At 40.2% G+C, this 23,611-nt stretch overlaps 5 protein-coding genes across 14 annotated transcripts in view; 2 read left to right on the top strand and 3 right to left on the bottom strand.

Annotated features, from left to right (window-relative positions):
- The first annotated feature begins 1,509 nt into the window (after positions 1-1,509).
- Positions 1,510-4,358, top strand: acod1 (aconitate decarboxylase 1). The gene is made up of 5 exons (XM_054615195.1): positions 1,510-1,528; positions 1,739-1,900; positions 2,351-2,440; positions 2,539-2,738; positions 3,419-4,358. The coding sequence occupies exons 1-5, from the start codon at positions 1,517-1,519 to the stop codon at positions 4,356-4,358; spliced, it is 1,404 nt and encodes a 467-aa protein (XP_054471170.1). The 5' UTR covers positions 1,510-1,516.
- Positions 4,359-4,509: 151 nt separating this feature from the next.
- Positions 4,510-9,049, bottom strand: zgc:162944 (uncharacterized protein LOC569993 homolog). Its single transcript, XM_054615196.1, has 4 exons — positions 8,800-9,049; positions 6,404-6,575; positions 5,970-6,168; positions 4,510-4,973 (listed from the first exon to the last, which is right to left on the bottom strand). The coding sequence occupies exons 1-4, from the start codon at positions 8,992-8,994 to the stop codon at positions 4,778-4,780; spliced, it is 762 nt and encodes a 253-aa protein (XP_054471171.1). The 5' UTR covers positions 8,995-9,049; the 3' UTR covers positions 4,510-4,777.
- A 1,066-nt stretch (positions 9,050-10,115) lies between these two features.
- cln5 (CLN5 intracellular trafficking protein) lies at positions 10,116-13,945 on the top strand. The gene is made up of 4 exons (XM_054615365.1): positions 10,116-10,283; positions 10,827-11,001; positions 11,727-11,952; positions 13,087-13,945. Exons 1-4 carry the CDS (start codon positions 10,189-10,191, stop codon positions 13,572-13,574), a joined length of 984 nt encoding a protein of 327 aa, XP_054471340.1. The 5' UTR covers positions 10,116-10,188; the 3' UTR covers positions 13,575-13,945.
- A 75-nt stretch (positions 13,946-14,020) lies between these two features.
- fbxl3a (F-box and leucine-rich repeat protein 3a) lies at positions 14,021-20,871 on the bottom strand. The gene is made up of 6 exons (XM_054615363.1): positions 20,832-20,871; positions 20,618-20,695; positions 19,344-19,731; positions 19,093-19,215; positions 18,170-18,341; positions 14,021-17,639 (listed from the first exon to the last, which is right to left on the bottom strand). Exons 3-6 carry the CDS (start codon positions 19,728-19,730, stop codon positions 16,999-17,001), a joined length of 1,323 nt encoding a protein of 440 aa, XP_054471338.1. The 5' UTR covers position 19,731; positions 20,618-20,695; positions 20,832-20,871; the 3' UTR covers positions 14,021-16,998.
- A 1,025-nt stretch (positions 20,872-21,896) lies between these two features.
- The window catches only part of mycbp2 (MYC binding protein 2), a 66,316-nt gene continuing 64,601 nt past the window's right edge, over positions 21,897-23,611 (bottom strand). For 8 of the 10 annotated variants that reach the window (XM_054615337.1, XM_054615339.1, XM_054615345.1 and 5 more), the window contains one exon: positions 21,897-23,538. In XM_054615337.1, coding sequence (XP_054471312.1) covers positions 23,423-23,538 — 116 coding nt within the window. In that variant the 3' untranslated portion in view covers positions 21,897-23,422. The remainder of the gene's footprint in view (positions 23,539-23,611) is intronic. The other 2 variants (XM_054615346.1, XM_054615343.1) reach the window with 1 other exon arrangement.

Below are 23,611 nucleotides of genomic sequence, written 5' to 3' on the forward strand. Positions count from 1 at the left end.
TGGGATTACAAACTGTTGTGATGCTGATCCTTCATTTATGATAACTGTTCGGCTGCCTATCAACCTGAGACCACATAGTTAGCACACGAGCAGAGAAGCTGAAATAGTTTAATGAAATAGATAAGTGATTGAAATAGTTTAAGTGATGGAAAACAGTTAGTTTACTAAATGAACTAAATCATAAAGAATTTAAAAGTTAAGCTTTTGCCACTCCAGGTGGCTGTAGTGTGAATGCAAACTTAACAAAACTGACATAAGCATTGACAATTTAAATGTATGGAGACACAAATATAGTAACAATACGTACAATACCAATAAGAACAAATGTCCTAGTTTATAATCAACTCATAAAAGATTTATATGAACATGAGGGGTGGTGTCGACAGAGGGTTACTTGAGTTCATCTGATATGGATGTCAGATAAACAAGTTTAACAGTGGTGGGATTCAACCAAGTACTATTTCCACTCCGTACTACTTTATACTTCTACTCCATTACATGTCAGGAGGAAATATTATACATAAATGTATTACTATTTTACATTTATGCTGATATTATTTGATGCAGTAGTACTATAGATCCAGTAGTATACAAAGTGTCCAAACATGGCTCCACATCAACTACAAGATTAAATTGCTCTTCTGTGTATTAGTTAGTGAATTAAACCGAATGATAACATAACACAGTGAAAGAAGCCAGTCTGCAAAATGATTACCTTTACTTCCGATACTTCAAGTACATTTGGCCCAGAGTACTTTTGTTCACTTTGAATTTAGGGCTTTTTACTTGAAATGCAGGATATGGACCATGGTATTTCTACTTTTACTGAAGTAAAGGATCTACTTCTTCCGACACTGAATGTTAGTGAGGGGTGTTTATCAGCCTACAGGGTCTAAAGCTGTCTTTACACAAAGTACACATCCTCTCGTCGTGTGATCATCGTGTGATTGTCGGAGGCTACTCATTTCCCCGTTCAAAACTTCCCTTTCCAGAGGTCTGAATTTCCACCGTCTGTCATCTCAAAAGTGATTGTGAAAGTAAGCAGATGACCCCAAGTCAGTTATATGACCCAAAATAAAGTAATCTTTACACTTTGGTCATTGTATTCACACAGGATTATATACGGACAAATAAAAATACAGCATTGGTTCTCTGTGATGATGTTATTTAAATCATGGGATTTCACTCATAACATGCAGGGCTATTCTTTTTTTAACAACTTTTCTGTCTCAAATACAACCATCATAGGATGTTTAATACCACTAATACCACAATCTGGTTTACGGTTATATGAAGCTGCGTTAAGCATTCTGGTCATTTGCAAGAAGCAAGAGATTTAGTAAATGACAGATGCCGTCCAGTCATTGTGAAAGTTCCCATTTCTCATCATGGAGGTATTTGTTTAGGTTTTAAGACACTTTGGAAATTTGGTAGACCAGCCTTCAGACAGTGTGATTACCTATAAAAGGCTGCTGCACTGCTGATGTTTGTCACTTGAAGACGTTCAGAGACAACAATGCTACGCAAGGTATAAATGTTAAGCTTCAAATCTTTTTTTTTTAGATTATATTTTCTCAGCATTTTATTATATGAGATTAAATATAGGCACATTTTGGAGAGTATTTTTGGGTTTAACGAGACACATAAATGCATCATATTTGAATTTTTAGTCCGGTTAGTCCATGCACTACTGCTCTGTGGAGGTTTGTCTCTGACTGGCTCTGTTTCACCTCTCCAGGGTATTACAGGGAGCTTTGGAGCTGCTATCCATGGCCTCAACACCACCCAGCTGACAGATGGTGTGATTAACAGGAGCAAAAGGATGATGCTGGACACCCTGGGTGTTGGGTTGTTAGGAACCGGGACAGCTGTCTTCAACAAGGCTCTCACATATAGCCAGGTATGGAAAAGTGCTTCACTGATGTACTACACCTACTTAAGATATGGGAGAGATCAGAGAGATTTAACTTTCACTTAAGTAGGACGGAAAACACCTTAATTTCTAAATATGTTTCAGTAATATCTGTCATCCCGTGATCCTCGTCAAATCTTTTGACCTCACAACAAATCATCTGTGTTGAACAGAAACTCAAATACTGAGTTACTGAATGTCAAATATATTTTACAGCTGACAAATATATTGTTGAACTTTTGTTTCCAGTTATTAATTTATTATATGAGATGCTGACTTTATAAGTCTGCTTCTCAATCAGTTATTATGTTCTCTTTTAGGCTTAATTATATGTATTCATGATTTGATATGTTGGAATTGGGTCTGAAACTCACTACTGAGATCAGAGTTGCGTCCATATGATTGGACAGTTCTCCTCATATTACTACCTGGTTACAGTTGTTCCGGTCTGATGAGAGGAGCAGTGTTTGGGGTAAATCTGAGCTCACCCTTCCTCCTCATTACGCTGCATTCGTCAATGGCATCGCGGTAAGAATCTCTCAAAAAAGAGCATCCTAATGTACAGAAAACACAAACATGATACGATGGTTTGATCTCTGATTCTCTGTCTCATTGTTTGGCGACAGGTTCACTCCATGGACTTTGATGACACTTGGCACCCTGCGACTCATCCCTCTGGAGCTGTGCTGCCCGCCCTGCTGGCCCTGGCAGACACTCTGCCCAGCCGGCCCTCTGGTCTGGACCTGCTGCTGGCCTTCAATGTCGGCATCGAGGTGCAGGGCAGACTCATGAGGTTCTCCAGAGAGGCCTACAACATCCCTGAGAGGTGAGATATGGAATGACCAACATCAGACTCTTTGAGTTGATGTGCAACACCTACCTCTAGTGGTATATATAGTTTTGTTTTTTATGGATGAGGTGAATGGATCTTAGTTTGGGGTACTCACAACATAGAAAAATTCAAGTGAAACATTTCTCTCCTAACTTTTATCTATACACCTCACTGTGCGCACTTTCATAAAGAACATTTCTCCAGTAGAGAGTATGTCCAGTCAAGTTCTTCAAATAATTTGAATGCAGCTAAGCGGTGAGCAGCACCAACAGATGGCAAATATCACAGACAGATGTCCCAAAACCTGGTGAAAAGACTAGAACAAAATAACAAAAAGCAGGGGAAAAGTTGTTGTTTTCAACAGAAGTATCATATATACTAATAATCACTATAAACTAATCTGCTGATTATTTCTTTATTAATCAATTGATCATTTGTCTTAAGCCCAAGGTGACGTCCTAAATCTGCTTGTTTTGTCAGACCAACAGTCTTAATACCAACGATATTCAATTTATTATCACATAATCAGTAAATGTTTGGTATTTATGCTTGAAAAATGCATTTCTGTCAAAGAACTATTAATTTATGGACTTGTCATTTACCTCTAATCTTAAACAATTCCATACTAAAGTAAATTGCATCCTAATGTTTTGGTCCTCTTCCTCTTTGTTCAGATTCCACCCTCCCAGCGTGGTTGGGGTGATGGGTAGTGCTGCAGCCTCGGCTAAGCTCCTGGGTCTGTCCCCTGCACAGTGCGCTCACGCTCTGGCCATTGCAGCCTCCTCCGCTGGGGCTCCTCTGGCAAACGCCGCCACGCAAACCAAACCTCTGCACATAGGAAACGCTGCTCGGAGAGGCCTGGAGGCCGCTCAGCTGGCACAGATGGGACTGGAGGGGAATCCTGCCATCCTGGATATGAACTGTGGGTTTGGGGTTTACTACAAGGACTACAGTCCTTCAGCGATGGCAGTGTCTGCCTCTACTGACTATAAATGGATCCTGGAGGATCAGGACGTGGCCTTCAAGCGCATCCCTGCTCACCTGGGGATGCACTGGGTGGTGGATGCGGCCCTGGCAGCACGCGCAAAGCTTGAAAACACAGTCGGGCACTTTGACCTCAGTCAGATCAGGCGCGTCACACTCAGAGTGCCTCCATCCAAGTACGTGAACTGCCCCTTACCCGCCACGGAGCACCAAGCCAGGCACTCATTTCAGTTCAACGCCTCCTCCGCCCTGCTAGATAACAAAGTGACAGTGTCCTCCTTCAGTGGAGCTCAGATTAACCGGCCTGCTCTGAAGGAGCTCCTCTCCAAAGTCCAAGTGGAGACCCCTAAAGATAACCCACCCAGCTTCGACAAGATGTACTGTGAGGTCGAGATAGAAACGGAGCAGGGGCTGAGTCACGTAGCCAGGTGTGATACCTTTTATGGCCACTGGAGGAAGCCACTGAGTCAGGAGGACCTGGTGGATAAGTTTAGCAGTAATGCGTCCTCAGTGTTGTGCACTGAAGGGGTGGAGGGCGTGATTGACCTCATAGGGAACATTGAGAGAGTGAGGGAATGCTCCATCTTAACTTCATACCTGAGAATGACAAGCAGTCAAGAGGGGCAGTGATACAGCACAAGGAGTCTGTGATTATACATCATATGTGTGAAGTAATTTCATACTTTTACAACAACAATCATAGTGTAAATATTTTATATATATATTTTAATATTTTTTTCCATGGAGTGAGAAATAAAGCACACTGAGAAAATTTACTTTAACATTTTTATTGCATATTTTTGTACAATACCATAACTGGTGTTGGTTTTCTAAAATCTGATTAGCATTGCGTTCACTAAACTGATCTACTGCATCAGAATATAATCCAGTAAGAATGAATCAAACTGAGATTTTTGCAAATTAAATCAGACCATGTGGTGAACATCACTACCACAAACGTGTTTCTAGAAGTGCTTTTGATCAAGGGTTAAGATCATTCTATCTCAGTTCAGCCCCCCATTGTTTTCTTTTTGTGAGTTTTGGTACAATCAAGCGAGTTTCAGCACGTCCTGCACCATGGACCCGATGCCGTCGAATATCTCGTGTATCGGAGCGTTGCACATAAACGCGGAGGTGGTGACCAGCTTGTTCTTCTCGTCCACGTGGCTCTCGCCGACGCTCTTACTCACATGCTTGCAGCCCAGCTGGTTGATGGCCGCCGCGGTGTCGGCAGTGTCGGGGTACCTGAGAGGGGAGAGAGGCACGGCCCAACGTTTAGCTGCTTGAAAGGATTCAAATGTTTATTTGTTGCAATCAGTATGTGTCGTGAAGAGACACGTGGCATGCTCTTAGGGCAGTACGAAAAGACTACTGTTAAAAAAAGAATTAAAAGAAATAAGGATGAAAATTCAAGATGAACAAATATTATGTGAAAATGTACATATGTAATGATTTTGAATAAAACGATAAATATGCTCCAAATCAAAATATGCAAACAGTTTCTGATTCTGTACACAATTTTCTTGATTTTCAGGTAACAGAAATAAGACAGGCCAGCAGTTTAGACAGATGATCTGAACCGCTTGTTCCTCGAGCATCACTTTTTGTTCACAAAGCAAAGAGGCTTATAGATCAATCTGTAGCACTTTGTTGTTAGGTGACAACAACAGTGTTTCATGTTTACAGCTGACAGTTTACGTAACTATTTAACCACTTGTCTAAGTTACTTCTTTTTTGTGATATTGTAATGGTCCCAGATCATAGCAATTAATTTGGAGAGAACAAGACTAATGCAATAAACCAGAATAATCCAGTTTTTTAGCGTTGCACAATAAAAACATTGTAGGAATCATGATGGACAGTTAAACATTTTAAATGATGCAGCTGAATCACAGATATCTTTTTTATTCCACACATTCTTCTTCCTTGTTAAAACCTGGCACCTAAAATACCCACAATGCAACTTGTGTTTCACTAGTAGCAGCTGATGTAGCCTGAAGCAGCTATCCTCAAGCAGAGATGAGGAAGTTCAGTGAGAACATTTATTTATAAAACCACAACCACAGTTTTTGTTTTGTTTTTCAAAACTTGTAGTCTTAAGCAGCAACTGATGCTGACTCAAGTGACGGCACCTGAGTCCATTTATGAGCCACACAAGACTTGATATCACGTCTGCAGCAGTAGTGTGTAAAATGACAGGAGTTCCCCTTTGAGACAGATCTCAGCCATGTTAAGACTCACTTGTCATCCTTCTCGATGCCGACGGTGACCTCGCAGCCGGGAAACACTTTGGCAGCCAGGACAGGTGAGATGCAGCAGAGTCCGATGGGCTTTCCCTCGCCGTGGAACGCCTGCAGCACCGCCTTAACCTCGTCATTCACAGAGCAGTCCTTCCCCTGAACGGCCCACGTACATAGGTTCTTAGCCGCCCCAAAACCACCTAGGAAACGTTTCAAAAATGTGATTATTTGAGTAATTCAAACACTCTTCGGTAGATAAAAGGAGAAAACCTTTTATGTCAGGGATATTATTGCTTCAAAATAGCCGCCAAATTTTTAGCAGGGTGGACACTATATTTTAGTGCCTTGAGAACTTTTCAATGTGTTTGACTAAATCAACAAAGCATGTCCCGAGACAATAGGATGAGATCTTCTGCTGTGTAGTGGTGAACGGACCTGGGAATATAATGGCGTCATGGTCTTTGACACTGAGTTTAGCCAGGTCCTGGATGTTTCCACGGGCCAGTCTTGCGCTCTCCACCAACACGTTCCTCTTCTCCTCGGAAGGCTCGCCCTTCAGGTGGTTCACAACGTGCATCTGGTCAATGTTGGGGGCGAACATGTTGACCTGCAGTAGATAAAGCAAAGCTGAGGACTCTCATTTCATAACAAAAAAAACCCCCAAAACATTGGACATTGTTAGGACAGCCAATAATGATTGTTTTTTTAAACTGATGGTCATTTCTTCAAAATACTAATTTATACATCTGTCTATAAAATTTGAATAAATTATTTATTTAAAAAAACATTGTTCCTGAACTCCACATGATGATCACTTTGTGCTTCTTTTGTAAGACCAACATTTCATAGACCAATGATATTCAATTTGTCACACTCAGACTGATGAAGTCTCTAGAATTATCATTGTCATATGAATTATTACTGGGGATTTTGTCCTTGATTACAGAAATCCTATTAATAAGGGAGCTCTTTACAACCAGTATGGGGAGGTCACAAATGAGGAACAATAACAGTGACCAATACATTTTAAAATTCACATATGGGTATCAGAGTATTGTTTTGAAACATTTTGAACCTTTAAAAGTCATGCACAACATGTGGAACTTAGTTCATTGGAGACAGAGTGCACCAAACAATGTGGATGGCAGTTTGGCTTATTTGACCTGATCCCAAAGCCTGCAGTGTATTAACACACACACACACACACACACACACACACACACACACACACACACACACACACACACACACACACACACACACACACACACACACACACACACACACACACACACACACACACACACACACACACACACACACAGAGAGAAGAAAAGTTCCACTCATTCATCGTATTGTTTTAGACTAATTCGCCAGACAGGTTCGCCTTGGTCCAGCCCCTAGATATGCTGCTATATGCCTAGACAGCCGGGGACTACCTAGGATACACTGAGCTCCTCTCTCCTCTTCTCTCCCTCCATCTTTATGTATTAATCTCCTATTTATGCACATTACTGATTTTGCTTCTTCCCCGGAGTTCTTGTGCTTTCTCGCCTCGCAGGTTTCCAGGAATCGGGGTTATATTTGGACTGTCATCGTGCCACCTACTGAGGCCCTGCTGACACCCACTACTACTACCACTATCATTATTAGTCACATTACTATTATTATTGCCTGTACTATTACGCTTATTGACTTGCTTGTACCCTGGAGTCTTTGTGCTTTCTCGCTTCGCAGGCTTCTATAAATCGTGGCTGTACCTGGACCGTGGTCGTGCATCCTGCTACGGCCCTGCTGACACCGACTGCTACCACCATTATTATTACTAGTCACATTACTATTACTATTACCTGTACCATTAAGCATTTTAGCTTTACTTCCACCCTGAAGCCCTTTTTGCTTTCTCGCTTGCAGGTTTCCATGAATCGTTGTGGTACCTGGACCGTAGTCGTGCCTCCTGCTGTGAGCCGACTGACACCCACTGCTACTTCCATTATTATTATTAATCACATTACTATCCCTATTTTCATAATTATAATTCTACTATAATAATTGCTGCTGTTATTATAAGTAGTCTTATTATATGAATCATTTATGTCATATACATTGAATGTGTTGTATCTCTGTTATGCTGCTCATTCTGTACACATGACATCTATTGCATTCTGTCCATCCTGGGAGAAGGATCCCTCCTCTGTCGTTCTCCCAGAGGTTTCTTCCTTTTTTCTCCCTGTTAAAGGTTTTTTTTAGGGGAGTTTTTCCTGTGCCGATGTGAGGGTGTAAGGACAGAGGTTGGATAAGGACAGAGGATGAGGGTGTAAGGACAGAGGAGGTGAGGGTCTAAGGACAGAGGAGGTGAGGGTCTAAGGACAGAGGATGTGAGGGTGTAAGGACAGAGGATGTGAGGGTCTAAGGACAGAGGAGGTGAGGGTCTAAGGACAGAGGATGTGAGGGTGTAAGGACAGAGGATGTGAGGGAAGGACAGAGGATGTGAGGGTGTAAGGACAGAGGAGTGAGGGTGATGTGAGGGTCTAAGGACAGAGGATGTGAGGGTGTAAGGACAGAGGATGTGAGAGGTGTGAGGGAAGGACAGAGATGGAGGGTGTAAGGACAGAGGATGTGAGGGAAGGACAGAGGATGTCTCATGTGTACAGATTGTAAAGCCCTCTGAGGCAAAGTTGTAATTTGTGATTCTGGGCTATACAAAATAAACTGAATTGAATTAATTGGAACCTCCTGATAATAAGGTCATGCATGTATCTCACGCACTTCCGGTAGCCCCCTCTCACGCACAAAGCTACACAACATCTGATCCACATTGTCAAACTTACACTCGCACCTCCTCTGCTCAGGTGGACCAACACGGCGGAGGCTTCGTGGATCTCGCTGCCATCATAGACCCCACAGCCCGCCAACACCACGGCCACACGCTTACCCATCTGTGTCACGTAGTAACTTTTATTTAACGTCTGAACGGTGCTGAGTGTCAGGAAGTTGCGCCCACAGTGGTGCAGCAGGGTGAGCATGGCGGACTGTCAGAAGGACGCCCTCTTCTTCTACGGCTTCTTCTCCTGCGCTAACCGGCGGTTCATCTGCGCTCCAGCGCCATCTGGTGTCTGAAGCTGGTCACTGCTGCTGCTGATTGAAGGCAGAGGACGCTCATGCATATTAATAATAAAGTTAGACCTCTTCTTCCATCTTTTTGTTGTACGTTTCCTCTTAACGTAGATCGCATAATAATAATAATAATAATAATAATAATAATAATAATAATAATAATAATGGATTTTATTTATATAGCACACTTTAAAATACAAAGAAATCTCAAGGTGCTGCACAGGGTAGAACAATCACAATAATCAAATATAATAATAAAACACTAAAAACAAACAAAAAAATAAAATAAAAATTTAAATTAATTAATTAATTTAATCATAATGAAATCTAAGAATATCTATTAAAACCGAACAACCACCCAAACACAAGTAATGTAACACATCAAATGTTTATGTTAGTTAGAAACGATTTTCTAATATTGAAATCTATTAAATAAATATTCCATTATTTACGCAAATGAATTGACATGACAGAAAGCAATTTAAATCTATCTTTGATAATTGCAATTGATACCTTTTAATTATTGCAGCTTTAAATTCTAATCGTTTTATTATGTATTGTAATTATTATTAATTATTTACAACTCGTACCAAAGTGCGTAATTATCATAATGATGATTATGCTTAATATTCATTTTTATTTTATTGTTATTATCATCACTACAACTACTCCTACATGAAACAATAAAAAAATAAAAATAATAATAATAATAGAATAAAAGACACGGCAAAACATTTGATATTTGTACATACTGTAATCAGTTAGAATTGTTTCCTTTTTCAAATTTGGTAGAATATGTGTTATGTCATTTACTTTTTCAATTTGTTATTCACATATTTTGTCGGTTTTATAATAATATAATTTTGTTGCAATAGTGACAGGAAAACATAAGTAAATACCGAGTAATTTAAAAAAAAGAAGCTTATTTCCACATTTTTGCTCAACGTTACTATCACGTGATAACTGAATCATGTGATTTAGTTTCATCAACAAAACCACGTGACTAGTTAGGACGTCCATTCGGAGGAGAAGGAGGAGGAGGATCGAGGGAGTGCTATCTCCGGAGCTTCTTCTTCTTCTTTGTCAGTCTTCGAGGCTTTAACATGACTCCCACGGAGACTCTTGTGTGTCTGAACCTGCTCCTGGTGCTCCCTGTTGCTGCTCAGAGGACCAGTGCTCGGTGGCCGGTTCCCTACAGGTATGACCACCTGACTCACCTGTACACATCATGTGACAGCCAAAACATAAAGTATCTGTTTGGAGAAAGTTTAAGCATTGGAGTGTCTGCAAAACCTCCGATTGACCGATTTTTAAAACGCGATTAGTGTTTATTTAGTGGACTTTTAGCTAAAAAAGGGAAGCAAGTTTACAAAGTTATGCCTGGTGCGTTCACGTGACTTTGGGAACTTTGGAATCCGGAGCATCTGGCTAAATGAGCACATGAGGAATCAAATTAAAGTGATCTACTACAACACGTTTTGAATTCCTTCATAGCTGGAAAGTAACTAAGTATATTAACTCAACAACTGTGCAATTTTGACGTACTTGTACTTTACTTGAGTTTTTTTTTTTCCACTTTCTGCTACTTTATACTGATGCAAATATTATTATACTTTTTACTACTTTTAATATTATTGAATTACTTTTTAGTAATTTTCCAGATTTTATTAATAATAAAATATGCTATATTATACAGCTGCAGTATTAAGTGAAGTAATGCTCCAATAATCAACATGAACAGACGGTTTGATCGTCGCCCCGCTGCGGACTCTTACTGTGAAGCTCTCTACCCGTTCTGTCCCACCGGAGACCGGGATGGACGCGTTCCATACATGAGAGACAGCGACGTCATCTCCGTTTACCGACTGCAAACACCTGTGTGGGAATTCAAGTATGGAGATTTGTTGGGGAAAGTTGTAAGTATAAGAATGCTCTTGTTATCAGTTGAAACATGTTGCTGATGCTTCATTGAGGTCAGGGTCTAGGTTTACAGAGTCTGCAGGGATGTGTTAAACCACCTGGTAATGCTGTTTTGATTCTGGACCTGTTGTTGAGTTTTGGACCAAAAGTAAAATATAGTCTGAATGACATAATTTAGTTCAGATTTAAATTTTAATCTTAAACTTTTTTGTCTCAAAAAGATTGGGCTCACAAATCAAATCTGCGTTAAATGAAGTTGAGTTAAAACAAGTTCAAATGAAAATGAGTCACTATATAAATATAAAGATTTCAATTAATTGAATTACATAAATAATTCCCCTGTGTTTCCCGTAGTTAGTATAACTCATAAAATGCAGATTTTGTCAGAGAAAATGATTGGATAAAATATTATTATTATTATATTCCTTTATTGATCCCCATGGGGGAAATTCAAGTGTTGCAGCAGCTCAACTACACAGAAACAGATAATAAATACACATATTATACAATAAAATAAAAATAGAATAAAATAAAAAATAAGAATACAAATAAAAAATGTACAGTATATCCACATCATATGAAATATGAACACAGACAGGTAATCAAAGACAGTATGGCTGTTAAAGCGGAAGTGCAACTTGCAACTTTATTCATAGCTGCACAGCTGCACATGTCCACCCACAAACAGAGAGCTTATGTGATGTTTCTGTTTGGTTCACAGCATATCATGCACGATGCCGTTGGGTTCAGCAGTTCAGAAACAGGGGCCAACTACACCATGGAGTGGTACGAGCTGTTCCAGCTGGGTAACTGCACCTTCCCTCATGTCAGGCCCGACGTGTCCGCACCTTCCTGGTGCAACCAGGGAGCCGCCTGCTTCTTTGAGGGGATCGATGACTTACACTGGTCTCAAAACGGCACCTTGGAGAAAATAGGAGAGCTCACTGGTGAGACTTCACAGGTGTAGTCTTGTATCTTTGCTCATAGAGGCCAAATAGAATATACAGTGTTAGTTTGTTTTGGATCCTATGCTCTGGATGTCTGACAACATTAAAAGATGAAGCTGGTGATAATATACATTTTAATTTTTGTTAACGTATCCTATGTGACATGAGCCACACAGTTGCACTTGGGGACATGTCCTTTTATTGTTTTGCAGTTTGAGTCAGTCCCATAAACACATTGCTGGTGCTGTAAAAACTCACTAGTACACACATCTGTATTAATCCACACATTAAAGTAGCCCTTATCAAATCTGCTATTAACTCACGTTCAAGTAAGGTTTGTTAAAAACTACAGTGCCCAGCTGTTGTAGCAAATTACTTTTAGCTTTTTTTTTTTTTTTTTAATGCAACAATATTTGTTAGCCATTTTTAAACATGGACAACTTAATTTGGATCAAATGGGCATAGGGCAGAGTACCACAGACAGGGACGTGAGGTCAGAGGGCATTGAGAGACAGACTCACACATTGTTGGTTTTGGTCTTTTCATGGGATTTGTTGGAATTAAGTAAAATATAGAAATAAATGTATTCTATTAAATCAATTCTTTTTTTTAACCATTGAATAATGGCTGCCAATATTAGAATTCATCTGCATAAATACAATGTTCCTGTGGGCCACAAGATTCTTTGTTTGCAGACCATGTTCTTTTATATTTGAATGATCCTTCTTTCTCAGTACACCCTCTTTTAGAATATGGAAAATTGTCCTAGAGCCAAGTCAGTCATTTTAATGAATGTTTTGCTTTTTATAATTAAAATAAGGCTGCTTTTTGGAGGCACAATAGCTTAGTGTTCCCACAATAAGAAGGTTGTGGGTTTGACTAAGTTTCATTGGCGTCAGGTGGCTCTGGTTTCCTAGAACAGCCCAAAACATGAATCTCAGGTGGTATGACTGACTCTCTGTTTATGGTGTCTTCCATGCCTTTTTCCCATTGCATTCTGGGAGAACGCCTTCCTTGACCCAAAAATAAACTGTTTATATGTAGAAAAATTATTGATTATTTTACACCCTACCTTTGTTGGACTTGCTGCTTGACGTTTTCTGGTATTTAAATACTTTGTCTTTCTTTGTCCAGGGAGCCAGTTCAATGACATGGCCCAGTGGGTCCAGAACGACAACAACACGGGGATCTACTACGAGACGTGGACAGTTCGCTCCGACCCCGGCCCTAACGCCACAGTGTGGTTCGAGTCTTACGACTGCTCCCAGTTTGTCCACCGCACATACAGGAAACTGACCGAGCTGGGAGCCAAACTGTCCAGCAGATCACCGACCAACTACACCAAGATCTACCTGTACAGCGGAGAGCCCACCTACCTGGGCAACGACAGTGCCATATTTGGACAGCCTGCTCTGAAGAATCTGGCAGTGGACATCCGTAAATTCTACCACACATTCAGACCACACCAGTCGTTTACTGATTTCGCCATCAGTCTGTTGGAGGCTTATAAAAAGGTTGTGCTGGACAAGAGCTTCTACCTCTACTACAACTTTGAGTACTGGCATCTGCCCATGAAGCCTCCCTATTTGAAGATTACATATGAAGAAGTGCCTTTGCCTTAACATAAAGCTTTCACTTGTGTTTTCCTGAAAATAATTATTTTCATTAATGCTAAATCTGTTTGTTTTTTGGGGGATTAATTGACTCTTCAAAAGCCAAAGATGTTAACAATAATACGTACAGAGAAAAGCAGAAAAAATCTTCATATTGAAGAATTTGAAAAGTTGTTGGTGATCAAAGTAACCTTTAGGCTCTTTAATGCATTTCATTACTCGTAAAACATTTACAAAGCGATTTATTTTAAATATACCCAACAGTTTACTTCCATTTGTCAGCTTGCGGTCTTCTTCTTCCCTGCCTGTGTTGGTGCGTTGCTGCATTTGAGGACATACTGTATGTACAAAGTCATTCTTTATATATATATATATATATATATATATATAAAAAACACATTAAGTCATAATTCAGATTTGTACAGATTAACAATAGATCATTTGTACATTTCTGTCTTTTAAATTTTCTTTAAATATTTGTTTAAATTGTTTCTTTTTTTTCCTCAATTTGCCCTATTTCATGGAGCCTACTTGTGCATTTCATTTAAATAAGTATAATGACTGCTGTGTTTTAAAAATAATAAAATAACAGAAGAGTACATTCACAATGTTTTTATTACCAGTACAAGATCACATGTCCAAAACAATTTAAATTTCAAGACAGGTGACCAGTTATTCAAAGTAGACAAGCATTTGTCATACAGAAGCAAAACTACAATGACAGCATCATCAACACCAGTTTACTCCTAACACAACTCACTGGAGGACTCTCTGAACAAATGAGGATCAAATAATAACTGACAAAACATCATAATGTTTATCTGTATCAAATGAAACATGTTTAACTCATCCAACTGACATTTGCAATAAAAGCCGATAAAGAACGACAGGGAAAATGATTAAAACCAGTACAGTATTGAAACACAACACCTTCACTTTAGAGCTGCTGTCACGGCAGACGTTTAATGCACTGCACAAATTATGAAAAACAAGTCTGGAGATATGCGACTGTACCATTGAGATGCTACTGCACACAGACAATCAGCACAGGTGTCTAAGAAGCGTTTGCACATCCTGCAACAAGTGTCCCAGTTTTAGTCTACATTAGTGTTTCAGTTACATGAAATACGACATGGAAAAAAGGAATGAAGTCTGGCAGAAAAACTAAATCAAAGCTGGGGTTATCTACGGATCTATTGACATGCAGCGTTGTCCACTACTGATAACTTCTTCAACTTTTTATGAAAATACATATTCTGTCCAATTATATCTCTTCATGAAACTTTCAATGGCTGGATTTAGACTCCAGCTAGGAATCTTTCATTATTTGGTTGACCTCCCTGTTTGTGCAGATTTTTACAATCTATATAATTTCAGCTTTTCTTTTTAAATCCTGAGTCATCATAGTAAGTGTAGGATTCAGATCATGCAAAAGGAATCATCTTATTAACAAATCAGAGTGACAGAGGTGAAGTGTCCAACCCCCCCCAAAAGAATAAAAAACAACTACTCTTGCTGCTGGTCTGCTTGCTGGTTCTAATGATTGCTTCTTTGTATAACCGAAAAACACAAAGTAATACCAAAAGCGGTATCCATATCAATAAATTACACGGCTTATCTTCTCCTAGTGTATGTTCTGAAGTATGAAAAATATCCATCTAGTAAAGGATGACTCACACTCTGGTTTTATAAAAAGACACCAGCCGTTAGTTAAGGAAACTTTAAACCCTGACAATGGGCGAAATAAAGAAATAGGTACATTTCTATTCATAATTTTCACAGCGTTTTATATACAGATGCATTCGTCTTCCTTCTTAAAGGGAAAAAAAAGTTAGTTCCACTCATCTGACTTGCAAAATCTCTTCCAAACTGAAAATGAACTGGTGTTTTACATCTGGTAAGACAGAGTTCTAATGAAAAGATGAACACTGCTTGGTTTCCTGCATGTACATTGTGATGACCTGATACAGAGCACATGTGGGCTAACAGGAGGGCAGATACTCACATGTAAGAGTTAAGGTCTAGAGCTTGAACAGGCAAATAGCAGAAGATATAAATTAAACCTATTTAGGAAAATATATATTCATTCAATGCACCCGAGAGACACAAAGGGTTAAGTTTTGCATTCCCAGCATGCATTGTAAACTAATAGCCGCAGAGAAAAGTCTGTTGAATTATTACGAAGCAATCTCACCATTTTCTACTACATTTGTGCGCTATGTATAAATATAAATTATATATTATTATATATATATATTAATCAGTAATTATACCTTTATTACTTTGATACACTGTCCTTTCTGATTCAACAGAACCCCGGTACAGTGTAAATAATAATTAGAATCTGGGTCCACCTAATACAAATTGGAGCATAATAAAGTTAGTTTCCTTGCTTTCATTAGGGCATCATTTTGGTATTCATGTAAGGTGCTTAGGGAATCTATGTCTGCACAGAAACCTTCTTTAAAACAAAACCCAGAGGTGTACTTGTCAAGCCAATTGATGCAGGAAAACAAAAATGAAATCTGAATAATTAAAAAATAAAATAAAATGCATGACTGCATTACTGCAATCAACACTGCACACCTTCACGTCACAAAGATAGAGATCTATATATACAATCACTTCTGTTTCTTCCCAGGCCAACTTCTAACATTTTCACCAATCGTGTTTTCATGCATGATAAGAACTCGGGACGAGGAGGAAAAGCAAGATGTTCGACAACGCTACTGCTGCTCTTTATTAATAAATTAGTTTAAAATGGAGGTGTGGGACCCAGCCACTCTTCTGCAAAATTAAGTGAACCCTCCCCCTCGCCTACACCTGAAATAACACCTTCTGTCATATACTATGTACAAATAACAACACATCCGTTTGGAAACCTCTAATGCCATAGTTTGTCAGAGTGCAGGGCTGCTATCTCAGACTGGATTTAAGTAGGCCAAGTGGTAATGTAACAACATGCAATAGAGCACCTAATCTTCCCAAATTACTCCACAATGTTCACACATACACACTCACATATCCATACATACACAGACACACTGACATCTCCCATAATGTAGACTATCATAACCAGGCTACAACGTTCATACAACTCAATTTGCAGTTGTATAAACATGATTGTTTAATATGAGAAGAAGTCGGCCTGGCGAGTTCTAGCTCCAGATAAAGCAAAGGGGGATTCCACAGAAGCTAACAGGCAGAGGGTTTTTGTGGTGTTTGCATGACTTGTAACAATGTATAGCAGTCAGGTGCCACATTACATCCCTGCACTGTTCTCTACACAGGAGTTCAGCTAGTTTACGCTCTCCATGTTGGCACCAAACATTCCACTACAGCTGAGCGTTTAAAGGCTTTTCTATGCAAACACGGAGGCCATCAATGTTCCACACCACAAACTAGACGTACTGAGTGCCTCTTTGGCTTCACTTTACCAGGTCGGCATCATGTCTGGGAACCAGACCCGGCCCAGGTGCTTGGAGACCTCCCAGTGGATCTCATCCAGGGAGTATTTGTGATCTGGAATCAGCACCTCCTCCATGATGGACAGCTGGGAGAGCCTCCGACCGCACATCTTGACAAACTCCACAAACGCGCTGCAGGAGACTTCGCACTCGCCCAGGCCGATGGCCGACAGCTGGGTGCAGTGCTTGGCGATGCGGATCAGCTCCTCATCCAGAGGACGCAGGCCGTTGGCGCACACCACCAACTCCACCAGACGGGGGCAGTGGAGGCCCACGCGGCCCAGGACCTCCTTGCTGACCGAGCGGCCGAAGTAGAGGTGCGTGACCGGCACCTCCTCATTGAAGAAAGGGCCGAACTCGTCCTCGTAGAGGAAGAAGTACATGACCAGGTTGAATTTGGGCGAGTGGCGCACCATGGCGTCCCAGCTGCTCTTCTTGATGGTGTGGAAGTGCTGGCCGGGGTTCTCACTCACCACGTCGATACGCAAATGTTCCAGGTGGACGTGTTTCTCAGAGGAGAGGGCCAGCAGGAGTTCATCACTCAGGAGGTGGTAGTTTAGAGCCAGCTCTCTCAGGCCGTGACACTGGTCTGCCACACACAGAATCCCTGCAAATAAGAACAGATTGAACTTTTTAAATCAAACTCATCTTGAAATCGAGTTATACATTTTCTCAAATGGGTAAAAAAAAAACTATGAAAACATGGCAATGGACAGGAGGGAGAATATTGCTCCTAAGCAATACAGACTTTTTGCCAGACAAGTTGCAGTTGACTAGGCATTCATGATCATAGCTGACAATTAAAACAAATGTATGCAAGAGGCAGAAACACGATACAGTTATTGTGCGACGTCTGCTAGTCCACCACATGAAATCACAACACCGTGTGAGGGCAGGTAAGATAATAACAGGCTCTAAATAAGACACTGGATTAAAAACAATTATGGCTTTGTGACTCAAAAACATATGGCTTAAAGTGCAACATAGGCATGGCTTGAGAACATTTGCCTTTGGATATCATCCAACAACCAAAAGAAAATAATACAAAAGAAAACAAACAGACAAAAACATGATAAGGCTGCTGCCTCTTCAGCTTAAACACTGAAACAGCTCCTGGAGTCCCTGCGCTCACTGTACCTGCTGGGGAGACGTGAGGGCAGCTGCTCATCTTCAGCAGTTTCAGGGTGTCACTGTTGTTGGCCACCAGCACCTTCAGAGACGGGTCGTCCACCGGCGTGTCGTCAATCTTCAGCGACGACAGCGATTTGGAGTTGACAAACACCACAGTCAGAGCTGAGATGAAGTGAGACTGTCGGGGGACAAAAATTATAATATATTATCAAACGGTCAGAGCCTGACTGCCCCTTTTAGCATGGCCAACCAAGATTTCAGGTCACAGCTTTTGGTGGGCATATTTGAATCAATTATATTTGGATTGATGGCCCATATGTACTGTGCATATTGAATTCATTTTTGGTTAGTCAAACAGAAATATTCAAATAGGACCATGTATTTTAGTGAAAGAAAGTTGCTCAGATTCACTAATAACACAATATATATTTATTAATAATAGAATAACATTAACACATTTAGGTTAATACAGTTAGAAGATTTCCATTGAAGTATATAGAGGTTTATAACTGTACCTGTGGTGTAGACTGTACGTGTGTGTGTAATAGTTTCAAATTTCAATGACGATAATGCCATGAGTCACAACTCGTACACAGTTTTTCAAAAGTTAATCGAAAAAACCTCACAGTGCACTAAGATAAACAAAATAAAACATGCAAAATCATTTCCTGTGCCCTTGGGAGGTCTTGGGAGTAATGAAATCCTTGTCTTTGGCCATGCATGAGAACAGACACTGCTTTCTTAGCCCTGGCTTCAGATAAGAAGGGAATGCAAAAACTATCCTGTCAACCCACTTTCATCCCGCTCAGCCTATCTTTAAGGATACAACCAATAGCATTAAAAGCATTAGCGATATATGATGAAAATAAATCGGCTTGACTTTTCTTTGTAAATCTGACCCAGACCCTTCGGCTTAAAACTACTAATACCTTTGGAACCTCCATGAAACTGGGCCTGGCAGTAGAAATTAGCCCCAAGGTCTTCAGTGAGCAATTCACCAACTGGGAGAGGATGTCGCATGCTGCTTCTGCAGACTCTGTACTGCTGTCCACCTGGCAAGTACAAACATTACTTAACGTCACTTAAGAAACATAAAAACATTTTAAACCAGCCAGTGCTGGCGAATTGTTAACACAGGACCCATATTTTAACACCGACACAACATCTTTTCCACCCTCACCTTGAAGCTGACATACTGCAGGTGGTTGGAGTGCCTCTTTATGATCTGCTTGATGAGGTCCGGGTGTGTGGCTTTCAGGTAAGAGCTTGCTGGCTGGTTCAGCTCAAACTCAAAGCATCTCCACAGCTCGGGCATGTGGAAAGCCTGGTTCCAGCGGCGGCACACCTGAGAGGCGTAAGCCCGATCCAGCAGTGGAAGGTACTGGAAGATGTGAAGCAGGAGCTCCTGAGGCAGTCGCGCCCAGTCGCTCTCTGGTGACTCACAGTCCAACGCTGCCTCTGCCTCGGACTCCTCGCTCGGCTGCGTCCGCACCTTCTTGCAAGCCTCCGCTGGGCTCTCACTGGAGGAGCTGTTGCTGTCCTCCTCTCCTCCTTTAATCCGCTTCATCCTGAAACATCGGGGTGACAGGCTAGTTACAGTCGAACATGGCAAAACACAGATATTTAACTACCAAGTCTGTTCAGTTTATTCCCAACCGAAGTAAAAGTAGATCCAAACGGGTTGCCTGTTCCAAACACCAGTCCTTACTGTGTATGCATCTAGTGTGGATAACTGTGGATTTACAAAATAATGTATTCTCACTTTCCACAATGGATACACATAAAATCATCCCGGCAGGGAATTTGAATGACTTGATTGATCCTTACCTTGATAGATCTATTCACTAGTAAAGTTGAATGTGTGTGGATGTGTGTACCATTTCTTAATGTAGTATACTGCTGTATGAAGTTATTAGAACACTTACTAGAATAGTAAACATTATTTTGTTGTTGTTTTCATTGTGTTTTTTATGTGTTTATCACTGTTTGGCTGTGAGTATGTCGATTTAAAATGTGTTCTCTCAGTAGAAACACAGTTGCTCAAAGCTTTATACCTAGCATTACTCATAGTTGTAACAGAGGCAACGTGTCTGTATTCTAGCTTTATGTTGAGCTCTATGGGCTGGAGGCCGGGCTTAAGCAGGTAACGTCCACTTAAGTCGTCCATATATCGATATTATACGGAGGGCAGCTGACCAAAGGCGATGATTGGGTTCAGCTGAATGAACAAGAAACTGCTGACAATGTTTGCCAAGTGACAGCGTCACTTAAAGCAGCTGCAGGCTTCGGTAAGCTAGCTCGCTTTAACGTGAGTAAATTGTATTTAACGCTAGCTATGTAGCAAACCTGTTGTAGAAATCTCCCTCCAATTGGTACTTTGCACTAAGTGATTAAAGACTAAATGCATGATTCACAGAATGTTACGATGAGCTAAACACAACACAAGCCAGGTACCTTTGTTTACACTCAGCTAGCTTACTAGCTGTTAGCAGGGGAGATCCGACAACTGACACTTGACACTTGAGCCCGGGCCTACGGGGGAAAAGCTCATTAGCACCGACTGAATAACATGCATAGAGATAGAGATAGAGAGCAGGTAAGAGACGCTTTCAATGAAGAAACAACTCCGCTCGGTTGACCCGATTCCTTCGCGGGAGTTTCGGCCCACCTGACTCTGAAATGGCGAGTTGTTGTTGTTGTGACAGCCGCGGTGCATCATGGGAAATGCAATGCAAAATGGCTGCTGTTTTCCGAAAATGAAACTTGAAACAAATTGAAACTGTGCTGCAGATTTTTCTGAACATTTAATGATTTACAAATTATTAAATTATATAAATTGCAGCCATAAGTCTCAGATTTTGTCCAAAATTCCACCAAAATCATTCCACCAAAATCCTAATATTTAGGAATAGGTTCTGTTTTTTGAAATGGGTACAGTGTTTTAGCAAAACTGGTACTATTCTATCTTGATTAAATCTATTCATAGTTGGTTAATATAGTTATGTTAGAATATAATTGCAAATACATTAAGGAACAAAGAAAAAAGCACCTGATTTTATGTAATGAATAGATAGGTGTTTAAAATAACAGCATAATAATTTGAGCACTGTTTTTGCCATTTTGTTTCTTTTCATTTTTTGTATTGCTTTTAATGTTTTTATGTGTGCATATGTTGTATATTCTATTTCAAACCAAAAGATCCATCTAATCAAATCAAATAAATATCTGAGAGACCATACCCAACATTTACACTAATCTGCTATCAATGCTTTTATTTAGATTTAGAGTATGTTAAATGTTAATTACTGTGTGATATGACACCCAATTGTGTCTTTTTGCGTTTGTAGACTCTTAATTTGTATTAAGTGATTCCTTCAGTTGTACGTATTCCCCAAGTTGAAACATGCATGCACTGAATGGAGCGTTGCATAAGTGGGCATTTACTGTCATGAATGCATGTTCTTGCAATTTCGCTTCATGCTTACAACCACAGAAAATAAATAGATAAAAAATATTATTCCTTGTGTTTCTTCATTCTAGTACGAGTTAAATAATAATTAAAAAGTAAACATTTAATTAAAATAGCTTTAGTCAGTTACAATGTCATCATATCACTTTCCTCCTGCCATAGGAAAAGCATATTGTCATTGCAACTGATATGAATTTTAGTTACACCAACACAAAAGAACATAAATCATTTTTTAATCCCCTGGATGTTTACACTTCAAACTGGCATTTGAGGTAGCCTTTACAGGCATTGCAGGCCATCAGTGAGGTTTATTTTGCGGCTCAGTGAGAACTGGCTGATTTAGTTTTGCAGATTGGAACCAGGAAATAAATAGTAGAGTCACACATCTTAGCTTTTTCTTAATCTCTGGTGAGTTGCATGAGAGTTTCAGCCTTTTCATTTTGATATTTAGTCACCTCTTCAATATAAATCCATCAAAGGCCAACAGTGACAGCAGTTCATTTAATGGAAATGTCACCACTCATTAATGACACATTGTATACTTTGCGAAACAGAGAACCTGGTTTATTACCATTCGACTCCATCCACCACAGATATTACAGAGCAGATTCACAAGTATTAAGCTTTTTTATATAACAGCAGCTTTTTTTTCCACACTCTGTTCCCCTGACCCCCCGATCCCCCCGCCTCCTACTAGGGAAAAGCATTACAGGTGCACAATTGTATTTGGTGTGAAGACTGGCCCCTCAAATCATTCAGCTGTAATCAGTCTCACTGTGAGGTTTTTTGTTTCTTTTTGTATTACTGTAGGATTTTGGTAGGTTTTTTTTCTTCTTTTTGACAGAGCTGCAAATAGGATTGACATCCACTATCATTCACTGCAGGCGCCAGGCTCCTCCTTCTCATATCCACACAACAGAAGAGATCGGACATTTAGAAGAGGGGGAATTACGACTGTCTACTGTATAAAAATGTACAGTGGCTTTATTGACATACATTCCATAGGTTAAACAGCTGCAAAATAGGAGGCACACCCAGTATTGCACTTCATTAAAAGTTCTGGCTCAAAACATAACCCAGAATATCAAACAAAACTGAAGTGAAGAGTAGCAACTTCGGAATACAGCTATTTTGAATAGTATCATTATATACAAGATTAGATAAATCGTACACTATTTTCCTCCCAAACATAATTATTCTTAACAGTCTTATCCACCTTCTTTTTTTGTCCGTCAACCCATGATGCACTTGACAGTGGAGAATACTGTGCAAGATTACGAAAAAGTTTACATACAACAATATTTTAAATTTATAGTTAGGAAGCTGGAAATACAGCCTGTTCCTATTTTTTTTTTTTTAAACCCACGCTGATCCACAGTTGCCTTTAAACAAATTTATTTCATATTCACTGTTTAATCTTGTATTGTTACACTTCAGTGATCAGGAGGTGTGCAACGTCTATAGAAGCCGAGGGAGTACAACGGCCGCATGCAAACACGTCACAAGATATTTTCTTTTTTTTCTTCTTTTTTTAAAATTCTATTGTTCTTTTTTCCCCCCACCCCCTTCAGGTTACACTGAATCCAAAGGAGCCACAGCTCGTGTTTGTAGCAGAGCCCGGATACTGATGTTGGTAGAGGAGCAGACCTGAGGACTCTTGGCGTAGGGCAGAAACCTGGTCCGGTGTCCAGGAGACTTGACAATACAAGAGCCAAGCTTCATGGCTGAGCTTCAGCAGCAGCCAGAAATCACAGTAGACAAACTGGTTTTCAGTAGAAGTCTTGTGTTGTTTAAAAGGTGTGGGCATTTCTGCACACCCCACAGCCCAGGGCGAACTCCTCCCCTGTTGGCGGATGAACAACATGCAAAGGGCACTCGGTACCCTCCAACTGCTTGCCTTTGGGACCTGTGATGGAAAGGACAAGGAAGACATTTTAAATATGTTTTTTTTTTAATAGTTATTTCTGTCTGGTATCTGC

This window comes from Anoplopoma fimbria, chromosome 16 (genome assembly GCF_027596085.1).
Source record: "Anoplopoma fimbria isolate UVic2021 breed Golden Eagle Sablefish chromosome 16, Afim_UVic_2022, whole genome shotgun sequence".
Taxonomy (NCBI): Eukaryota; Metazoa; Chordata; class Actinopteri; order Perciformes; family Anoplopomatidae; genus Anoplopoma; species Anoplopoma fimbria.

What these genes read in the sequence shown, in the direction of transcription:
- acod1 (XM_054615195.1), top strand. An exon ending in AGGCTCTCACATATAGCCAG is followed by an intron (nt 1,901 to 2,350) that starts GTATGGAAAAGT and finishes ACCTGGTTACAG; the next exon opens with TTGTTCCGGTCTGATGAGAG. An exon ending in CATTCGTCAATGGCATCGCG is followed by an intron (nt 2,441 to 2,538) that starts GTAAGAATCTCT and finishes GTTTGGCGACAG; the next exon opens with GTTCACTCCATGGACTTTGA.
- zgc:162944 (XM_054615196.1), bottom strand. Translation starts at nt 8,994, where the DNA reads ATGCTCACCCTGCTGCACCACTGTGGGCGCAACTTCCTGACACTCAGC. An exon ending in TGAGCAGAGGAGGTGCGAGT is followed by an intron (nt 6,576 to 8,799) that starts GTAAGTTTGACA and finishes TATCTACTGCAG; the next exon opens with GTCAACATGTTCGCCCCCAA. An exon ending in GGCATCGAGAAGGATGACAA is followed by an intron (nt 4,974 to 5,969) that starts GTGAGTCTTAAC and finishes CTCCCCTCTCAG; the next exon opens with GTACCCCGACACTGCCGACA.
- cln5 (XM_054615365.1), top strand. Translation starts at nt 10,189, where the DNA reads ATGACTCCCACGGAGACTCTTGTGTGTCTGAACCTGCTCCTGGTGCTC. An exon ending in CGGTGGCCGGTTCCCTACAG is followed by an intron (nt 10,284 to 10,826) that starts GTATGACCACCT and finishes CAACATGAACAG; the next exon opens with ACGGTTTGATCGTCGCCCCG. An exon ending in GAAAATAGGAGAGCTCACTG is followed by an intron (nt 11,953 to 13,086) that starts GTGAGACTTCAC and finishes TTCTTTGTCCAG; the next exon opens with GGAGCCAGTTCAATGACATG.
- fbxl3a (XM_054615363.1), bottom strand. Translation starts at nt 19,730, where the DNA reads ATGAAGCGGATTAAAGGAGGAGAGGAGGACAGCAACAGCTCCTCCAGT. An exon ending in TGCAGTATGTCAGCTTCAAG is followed by an intron (nt 19,216 to 19,343) that starts GTGAGGGTGGAA and finishes TGTACTTGCCAG; the next exon opens with GTGGACAGCAGTACAGAGTC. An exon ending in CCCTCACGTCTCCCCAGCAG is followed by an intron (nt 17,640 to 18,169) that starts GTACAGTGAGCG and finishes TCTTATTTGCAG; the next exon opens with GGATTCTGTGTGTGGCAGAC.